The 10,111-nt window shown below is 47.1% G+C and overlaps 1 protein-coding gene across 1 annotated transcript; it reads right to left on the reverse strand.

Annotated features, from left to right (window-relative positions):
- Positions 1–7,415: 7,415 nt before the first annotated feature.
- Positions 7,416–9,472, reverse strand: LOC125517664. The gene is made up of 2 exons (XM_048682884.1): positions 8,553–9,472; positions 7,416–7,785 (listed from the first exon to the last, which is right to left on the reverse strand). Exons 1-2 carry the CDS (start codon positions 9,170–9,172, stop codon positions 7,686–7,688), a joined length of 720 nt encoding a protein of 239 aa, XP_048538841.1. The 5' UTR covers positions 9,173–9,472; the 3' UTR covers positions 7,416–7,685.
- Between the last annotated feature and the right edge of the window lie 639 nt (positions 9,473–10,111).

The following is a 10,111-nucleotide window of genomic DNA, read 5'->3' on the forward strand; positions in this document are numbered from 1 at the left end:
TATTGATTCGACACAAGGGGAGCCAAAGAATATTCTCTGGTATTAGAAGTTGAGTTGTCAATTCAACCACACCTGGAAACTTAATACCTGCAGCAAAGTGTTTAGTAGCAAAGTAATTCAAGAACTCTCATATATTGATGAAAACATAATAGGTTCAGATCTAAAATCATGGCACTCGGGCCCTAGTGACAAGCATTAAGCATAGCAAAGTCATAGCAACATCAATCTCAAAACATAGTGGATACTAGGGATCAAACCCTAACAAAACTAACTCAATTACATGATAAATCTCATCCAACCCATCACCGTCCAGCAAGCCTACGATGGAATTACTCACGCACGGAGGTGAGCATCATGAAATTGGTGATGGAGGAAGGTTGATGATGACGATGGCGATGGATTCCCCTCTTCGGAGCCCCGAACGGACTCCAGATCAGCCCTCCTGAGAGAGTTTAGGGCTTGGCGGTGGCTCTGTATCGTAAGACGCGATGAATCCTTCTGATTTTCTCTCTCCCCGAAAGTGAATATATGGAGTCAAGGTTGAGGTCGGTGGAGCGTCAGGGGGCCCACAAGGCAGGGGGCGCGCCTCCACCCTCGTGGACAGGTGGTGGGCCCCCTGACGTGGATCTTTCTTCCAGTATTTTTTATATATTCCAAAATAATTCTCCGTTGATTTTCAGGCCATTCCGAGAACTTTTATTTCTACACAAAAATAACACCATGGAAATTCTGCTGGAAACAGCGTCAGTCTGGGTTAGTTCCATTCAAATCATGCAAGTTAGAGTCCAAAACAAGGGCAAAAGTGTTTGGAAAAGTAGATACGACGAAGACGTATCACGTCACCTTGGAATCCGGATACTTTCTCTTCGGGACACCCGGTTAACAGACTTGCAAGAACAACATTATAACACTCTGAATTACAGAATAATATGATTCCTCTGGATGGTTCAAAGGTCATACCTAATATGCCGCCTTTCAACTTCTTATTCTCTTTTCGTGCATTCGATAATTGAGCCTTTAAGCTCTTTATCTCTTCGGCTTGCTCATCCTTTTCCTCCTCCAGTTTATTCTTTTGCTCAATGGTCATCGTGACTTTCTTCATTTCCTCTAGCTCTGTGGTGGTGGCATTTAGCTTTGTCTGGCTCGTTTCAAGCTCCTGGGACAACGCATTGTTCTTCTCTTTGAGAACCTGCGGTCATAACGATCCTTAAATTGGTTGGTCTAAACCGCTTCAAGTCTCGGGGGCTACTGGCATATATCTATTAAATTTACACAAACGGTTACCTGCATATGTTCTGACAACAGGTGAGCAACTCCAGCAAGTCTATCCCGGGCTGCTCGGATATATGCATCCACGGTGCTGAGGGCAGTAAATTCATGCTCAGTAAAAACTGGAGCGCGCATGATCTCTTTCAGTCATCGATGATTCATCTGAATTCTCATGAGGTGGATGACTTGGCGCTGCATCCGTACTGGCTCTTGTCTTGGTTGATTAGCCCGGTGTCGGATTAGCTGATGATCGGCTAACTGGGACTTTGGACACGGTTCGCCGTGTGCTCCTCTTGAAATAAGATGGGAGGAGAAATATGACAATCTGGTCTTATGCCTAGGCACATATTAAAGGTTATACCTCTTTGATGAAGGAGGGGGGGTCAACGGCACTCCCGGTTCCCTTCCGTTTTGAAGGCTCACCCTGTGTAGATGCTACCTTCCTAGGGGCCGCCCTTGATGGGGTGCGACTCGCTGAGCGCCGATCCTATGAAGCACGATTCAATGTGCTGGGTGAGATGCAAGTGGGGGGTTCTTTTTTGATGACGATCTCTGAATACTTACATTGGAGAAAGGGAGAAGGTCGGGGTAGTCGGCCACAATAGCCACTTCCGAGCCATCAAGGCTCGCCTGATAAAAGACTCCATCATCAAACTCTATAAATATATCCAGATCTTCACGGAAGCCGGGGTCCTCATTGCGAGCATAGTCCTCTGGCTGTGGGGAGGGGTAATGAACATTTTTGACCACCTTCCTCCATGTCTATTTTAAGATGAACAATTCGATTAGCATACCTCAATAATGAGGTGGTACAATGCTGATAATCAAAAACTTACCCATTCAATGGGGTTATACATGGAGAAACCTTCCCGACAATTTAAACGGACGAATTCTTCTTTCTCCCCCTTATAAAGATCTGCCAGAATGGCGGCTAGAGCAGGTGGGGTATCCGGGCCCTCGCGCTTATAACGAGATGCACCGTCCTCTCCATTGTAACACCATAAAGGGGCTACTCTAGACTGAAGGGGCTGGATGCATCGCTTTGTCGCGATGGACATGACTTCGACTATCGAGAGTTCGGAATGGGCGAGTAACCTGAACTTGCTGACCAACCTCATTATTTCCACACTATCTTCTTGCTTGGGGCTCCGGGGGCGCCAGTTGAGGCATTTATTCAAAGGAGCGGTGGATAATTCGGGAAGTTCACGACGAACTGGGTCCAGAAGCGGAACATCCTCAATATAAAACCATTCTGAAGTCCATTCTTCGGATCCCTTTTTGCGAGTTCCGACGAGGTAACCTGATCCGGCTATGTGACATACTTCAGCGCCGCCCACTTCAAATATGGAACCCCCTTGATGACGAGGGACGAGGCAAAAGAACTTTCTCCATAGTTCAAAATGAGCCTCGCAATCTAAAAACAGTTCGCAGAGAGCGACAAAACCTGATATGTGCATGATAGAACCTGGTGTAAGGTTGTGCAGCTAGATCCCGTAGAATTCCAAAAGACCTCTGAGGAAGGGGTGGATCGGGAACCCTAAGCCCCTCAGAAGAAACGAGACGAAGCACACCCCCTCCTCCTTGTTGGGGTTGGGGAAATTCTCTGCTAGCACATCATTGCCAATCAAGGCCAATCCCTCCTGCACAAAGACTAGATTTGCGAGAGGGAGATATCCCTGCGTCTGAAGTCGATTTAGCTGGAGATGAGACACTGAGCAACTTCGCCAATCACCCGCTTGAGGGCTATGAGGGCGCGAAGAGGAGCTAGGAGCGCTGGCCATGTTTTGAAGTTTTTTTCGTGGTTGGCTCTGATGATCTTTGCGTGATGTGGATGACATTCGGGGATGTAACCTCCTTATATAGATGCCGCCCTTGCGTGGTAGGCGGCTTATTTGTAAAATATTATTGTGGATCATTCGCATTCGCCCAGCGCATGGAAATCTAGGCGACGACAGGAAGGAATCATAAAGGCAGAACATGGAGGTCAAAACCAGACTGTCGTCAACCCGGAGTGTGTCGAAGAACCCGCCTTGCAAAGCCGAAGACATCAGCCAGATAGTACATCACCATTGAAGTCAAGTTCGGGGGCTACTGAGGGAGTCTTGGATTAAGGGGTCCTCAGGTGTCCAGTCTATTCGATATGGGCCGGACCGATGGGCCGTGAAGGCGAAGCAGAAGACCACCTCCCATGTCCGGGTAGGACTCCTATGTACGTAGAACGACAAGATTGGTGTTTGGGTGTAATACTCCTTTCTTCTATCAACCGACTTTGTACAACCCTAGGCTCCTCCAGTGTGTATATAAATCGGAGGGTTTGGTCCGCAGAGATCATCAGAAGAATCATAGGCTAGGCAGCTAGGGTTTAACCATTACAATCTCGAGGTAGATCAACTCTTGTAACCCCTATACTCATCGAATACAATCAAGCAGGATGTAGGGTTTCACCTCCTTTAAGAGGGCCGGAACTTGGGTAAACATCGTGTCCCCATTGTCCCTTGTTACCATTGATCCTTAGACTCACAACTTGAGCCCCCTACCTGAGTTCTGCCGATTTTGACACCGACACCTATTACCAATTATTTCAGTGCTTGCAGAAAATACCTTGCTGAAAACCGCTTGTCAATTCCTTCTACTCCTCATTGGGTTTGACACTCTTACTTACCGAAAGGAGTACGATTGAACCCCTATACTTGTGAGTCATCATTAGGTCAGACGAAGCCATAAGGGACCTGCAAGGTACTTGGGCGCACCCACCCCCTGGGCACGTCCAAGTGCCTTGTCGCCTCGTCGTTTGCCTTCTGGTCTCCTCCCAAAGCTTCTAGGGTCTCTCTTGTCCAGAAAAAAATTGTCAAAAAGTTTTGCGGCATTTGGACTTCATTTGGTACTGATTTCCTGGAAAACCAAAAACAGGTAGAAAACAACAACTGACACTTGGCACTAAGTCAATAGCTTAGTCCCAAAAATGATATATAATTGCATATAAAACATCCAAGATTGATACTATAATAGCATGGAACAATCAAAAACTATAGATACATTGGAGATGTATCAATTATGACCCAACAGGCCCTGAAGAATGTGCCAGTGAATCCGTCCGGGCCCGGCGCGTGATCAGCGGAGGATTGCTTGATAGCGTTCCAAAATTCCTCCTCGGAGAAGAGTAGGTCCATGCCATCCACATCAATTTTTGACAGTTCTAGTAGCTACTAGTTGATAGTGCAAGTTCTGGTCGACTTTGATCCTAGAATGGAACTGAAGTGTTCGTGCATTAGGTGCTCCTTTTCATTATGTGTGGTGGCCATAGAATTGTGGTTTCTCAAGGCATGGATGAAATTCTTCCGACGCCTAGAGTTTATTTTTGCATGGAAGAATGTCGCACTTGCATCTCCAGACTTTAACCAAGAGATGCATGAGCATTGTCTTTTTCTAGAGTGCCCAACTGCCGCCAAACCAAACAGCCTGATCTTCAGTTGCTTACTCATCGCGGGCTTTAGAGAGCACTCTGTTTTCTTGGACCACATCAAAGTAGAGTATGAGTTCGTTCACCTTGTGGAGTTGTACTTTCACGTTACTAAAAAGTTCATGGTTCCATCTCGTTAGTACATGCACAATGCATCATAGTTTGTAGTTGATGATCTTGAAGGCCGAGGAGGATTGCACTGGCTTGCACCAAGCTTTGGGTACAATTTCCCAAAAGCCTGGGAATTTTGGCCAAAAACTTTCAAACTTGAAGGCTGATTTTCTGCATGCTGAGTTGGCGTTGGAGAGCACAAGAGGCGTGTGGTCCGAGCAGGCAGTGGAGGCAACATGCAACAAGAAGTTTGGGTGAGCACAATCCCAATCTAGGTTGCAGAAAACATGACCCAGGGCCACAAGCATCGGCTAATATTGTTCATTGCTCCATGTAAATGTTCATTTTTGTAGTGTATCTCCATCAGCTCTACCACGTCAATTACAAAGCGAAGTCTTCCCATTAGCTGCATATCTAAATTCAAGTTACTCTTGTCTGAAGCTTCATAGATTAGGTTGAAATCCCCTAGTATAATCTAGGTGTTTCCACATGGGGAAGCAGACGAATGCATTTCACTAAGGAATTCTTCCTTTTTAGCATCAGCTATTGATCCATAGAGCATGGTTAAGAGAGAAGAATCATTGTCACTGGTCACCCTAACAGAAGTAGAGATAGAGAATCTGCTATGAGCTAACGGGGAGGAAATGCCGTTAGTGAGGCTATTCCAAAACAAGCTAATGCCATCACTAGACCCAGTTGCTGGCAGGTGGAAGGACTAATCTAAAAACTCCCCCCTCCCACTGTTGCTTTCAAGCGATGAATTCCATCTAGCTAATTTTGTTTCTTGAAGGGAGAGGATAGCATGGCGCCAAGAAGAAGCAGCTTTGCGGACGGTTGCGAACTTAGCTAGAGCTTTGATCCCACACATGTTCCACAACACCATGGTGCAATTGTTGTCACTCATTGGCAAACTGAGATACCAGTAGAGAACTACTTGCTAATGCACAGAACACATGCCCACCATACAAGCAGATACACCGCTAGCCACAACCAATAGCTCACACTCATCATAGGTGCACTACATGTCCTACTCCGAGCTTGAATAACTGAAACTACAACACCAACTCTAACTATTTGAAGACCGGCCCCTTCTTGGCATAATTAAGTCATGCTAACATGGATAAATAATCGGCCATGGAACCCAAGCTAGAAGAACCCTCCATCCCCGCCACAATTCGTAGCACCACCGGGTCGAGCCTGGTAAGCGCCGCCAGCCCCGCAATCTACCACGTCAACGGGGTCTCAAACTTGGCCATTGCTATGTAATGCCCATGATGTGGCTATGTCTCCTACGTGTCGAGGCATGGCTTAGAGGCATAACTGGATGGTGGTTTTGTCGCAAGAGGGGTAATCTTCACACAGTCCCATGTACTAAATAAGAAAGGGATAAAGAGTTGGCTTACAATCACCACTTCACTCAAATAACAAGTTAAACATACACCATCCAGAGTACAATCAAGGTCCGACTATGGAACCAAAATAAAAAAAGACAACCCCAAATGCTAGATTCCCGATCGTCCCAACTGGGCACCACTACTGATCATCAAGAAGCGAAACATAGTAACGACAAAAGTCTTCATCAAGCTCTCACTTGAGCTCAGTTGCGTCACCTGCACTAGTAACATCGGCACCTGCAACTGTTTTGGAAGTATTTGTGAGTCACGAGGACTCAGCAATCTCACACCCGCGAGATTAAGACTATTTAAGCTTATGGGTAGGAAAAGGTAATCATGTGGAGTTGCAGCAAGCACTAAGCAAATATGGTGGCTAACATACGCAAATAAGAGTAATATGAAAATCTACGCAACGGTCGTGAAGTTAGAAGTGATCCTGAAACTACTTACGTTCAAACATAACCCAAAACCGTGTTCACTTCCGGGACTCCGCCGAAAAGAGACCATCACGGCTACACACGCGGTTGATTCTTTTTAATTAAGTCAAGTGTCAAGTTCTCTACAACCGAATGTTAACAAATTCTCATCTGCCACATAACCACAGGCACGACTCTCGAAAGTTTATACCCTGTAGGGGTGTCCCAACTTAGCCCATCATAAGTTCACAATCCACGGAGACAATCCTCCATTGCGGGACACCCAACCAGACTTGGAATCCCGGTGCACAAGACATTTCAACAATGGTAAAACTAAACCAGCAAGACCGCCCGACTGTGCCCACAAATCCCGATAGCAGCTGCACATATCTCGTTCTCAGGGCATACCAGATAGGTCAATCTACGAGTAAAACTAGCCCTCAAGTTTCCCCGAGGTGGCCCCGCAGGCTGCCCGTTTCGGACCAACACTCAGAGGAGCACTGGCCCAGGGAGTTAAAATAAAGATGACCCTCGGGTTTGCAACCCCAAGGGAAAGTTATAGGTTATTAGGCAAATATAAAACCAATGTTGGGCCTTGCAGGAGGCGTTTTATTCAAGGCGAACTGTCAAGAGGGTCGCATACCCCTCATCGTGTTAGGCACGCAAAATCAATGAACATAACACCGGTATAACGAAAACTAGGGCGGCAAGAGTGGAACAAAACATCAGGCATATGACCGAGCCTTCCACCCTTTACCAAGTATATAGATGCAATAATTAAACAATAGATATAGTGGTATCCCAACATAAAAATGTTCCAACATGAAGCAATCTGCGAAACACCTACAACTAGCAACGCTATAAGAGGGGCTGAGCAAAAGCGGTAACTTAGCCAAACAAGATTTGCTAGGAAGGTGGGTTAAAGGCTCGACATGACAATATAAGAGGCATGATATAACAAGTGGTAGGTAGCGTGACATAGCGATAGAACAAACAACTAGCAAACAAAGATAGAAGTGATATCGAGGGTAATGGTCATCTTGACTGAGATCCCGCAAGGAAGAAGAACGAGTCCATGAAGAAGACAAACGGATGTAGTCGAACGAATCCTCGCAATTCCAGAGCGAAATCGAAGCTAACGAGAGAAGCACACCAAAAAGAAGCAAGCAACATGGTAAAAACACAAGCATAAACATGACATGATGCGAACCAACTATGACGCATGTCCGGTTTAATGATGCATGGCATGGCAAAGTGCAACAAACAATACTACAAGTTAAATGGAGCTCAATATGCAACGAGTTGCATATTGAAGAAATACCACATTTAATTATTTAGTTCTCTCCCGTTTATGTACTCAACAATATTAAATGTTATTAAACATGGCAAATGGGGAAACATATATAAACTATCTATTTAGGCAAGTTTAAATGAGGCCGGAAACAAGAAACAACAATTCCGGAAAATCCACATATGCATTTTTTGGTTATGTTTCTGTTCTGCCCTAAACATAATTTTAAAGTTGTTAAACATGCAAAGTTATGGCACCATGTTAAACTAGGCATTTTTCTACCCCATTTACATATATAGTTTAATTAAATCCGAGCTACGGTTAATTAGTTATGAATTAAATCATTTTAACATGACATTTAGCAAATTAAAGCAGACAGCATTTTAAACATTTCAAACATGGATGTAAGCTGCATATTATGAAACTAGATGAAATTCTGAACATTTTACATGTTTAAAATATTTTAAACCGATGCATGGTTGTGGAATTATTAAATGCATGATGTTAGAGGGTTTTTCTGCAAAACTGGCAGTCTCTGAAAAAATAGACAAATGCGTCCAGGGAATAAAAACGTTCACGGGCTGAAACTTGAATCGAGCTAGGCTGCTCACCATGGCACTTGGGCCAGCTCGGTGGGGGAACTGGGCCTGCTGGCGCTGGACCTAGTCAACGAGGGCGTGGCGCTGGCCGTCTCGTTCATGAAGCAGGGGACGACGGCTGGCGATGCGAGATACAGGGCATGGCGGCGACCTCCGGCGATGAGTGAATGGATGAGGGGCTTGGATCCGATGCAAAAGAGGTCAAGGAGGACCGAGGCGAGGCTGGAGCTGCTACCGTTCGTCCCGGCGCTCGACCGAAGGACGTTGTTCGAAGCAGAGGAGGCCGGTGGCGTCAGGGTGCTGCGGACGAGGACTGGCGTCGGGGATGTGCTCCGATGAGCTACGGCATGGACAACGCGAGCGCTCGGTCGATGTGGAGGCAGGCGGCGGCTTGGCGTCCATGGTGGCGCTGCTGCGGCAGCACGGGCACCGCTCGCAGAAGAACGGGGCGGCAGCGGGTTAGGAGCGACGACGGCTGGGAAACGAGGCAAAACTCGGGAGCGGGTCCAGAGACGAGGGCGGCTGGCCTTGTCGCCGGCGTGGTCCTGTGAGAGAGAGAGAAGTGAGGCGAGAGAGATAATACAGAGAGAGGGAGAGAAAGCAGCGGGGAATCCGGGCCTGGTGGTGCTCATCTTTGATGGCAAGCTCCTGCGGGCGCCGGCGGCAGTGCTCTGGCGAGACAAAGGGCGGCTGGGACGAGCGGCGCTAGGGACTCCCTCCCGATCCAGATTGGATCGAGGAGCTGGATCGAGGAGGTTGCGGCCGATGGGTGGAGCTATGGGTTACGGGAGCCGCGCAGGATCCGTTGGATCACAGATCCGACGATTCAGAGGAGGGTTGACTTGCTGGATCTGGAGAAAGAGGTGGAGGCTGCTGGTTGGGGTGGATCTGAAAATGAGGAGCGGCGGTGGCTGGGGATTGATGGATGGGACATCCTAAGATTTAGGGTTAGGTCTGAAAATAGACTAGGGGCCTATATATAGGGAAAGAGGAGAGTTTTAGGGGCGTCCGATCGCCATTGGACAATCGATAATAAATAGGTAGGGAAGTCCAATTAAGAAAACGGAGATATTTTATAGATGTTTGGGGATGATCCGGACCCATAGGTGACGACTGAGTGAGTCAGGTTCGGGGAAGTTTTCGGACGCGTATGGGGGGTCGATGCACTGTGCAAGGAGGGGTTAGGTGGTTAGGAGGGGTTTCGCGGCCCTCCAATCACAATCGGACGGCTCCGAACGTGAGGAGGGTTAGGTTGGGCCTGGCGGTTGGTAGCAAACTGTGTAGATGGTCTAGGGAGGAAAGAGAGGGAAAGCCCGGCAACAGTTTTCGGAGACCGAAAACGTCCGACATTTGACCGACTATATCGCCGCTATAGTTATCCGTTGGAGCGTCAAATGGACTCCGAACGCGATGAAACTTGGCAGGCAACCTACCTACATTAAAATAAGACTGCACGCCAACTTTCAACCCATTCCGAGAACATTTTCCGGCCACTTATAAAATAATATTACAGAGCTGCCGCGGGCGCGAGTGTGTCTGGGCTCAGAATGGAAAATGGAAAGAACTGGGAG

Source organism: Triticum urartu, chromosome 1, assembly GCF_003073215.2.
Source record: "Triticum urartu cultivar G1812 chromosome 1, Tu2.1, whole genome shotgun sequence".
Taxonomy (NCBI): domain Eukaryota; kingdom Viridiplantae; phylum Streptophyta; class Magnoliopsida; order Poales; family Poaceae; genus Triticum; species Triticum urartu.

Coding starts and splice junctions, on each gene's coding strand:
- LOC125517664 (XM_048682884.1), bottom strand. CDS start 9,172: ATGAGCACCACCAGGCCCGGATTCCCCGCTGCTTTCTCTCCCTCTCTC. Junction 7,786..8,552: donor GAGCTGGCCCAAGTGCCATG/GTGAGCAGCCTA, acceptor TTCTCTCGTTAG/CTTCGATTTCGCTCTGGAAT.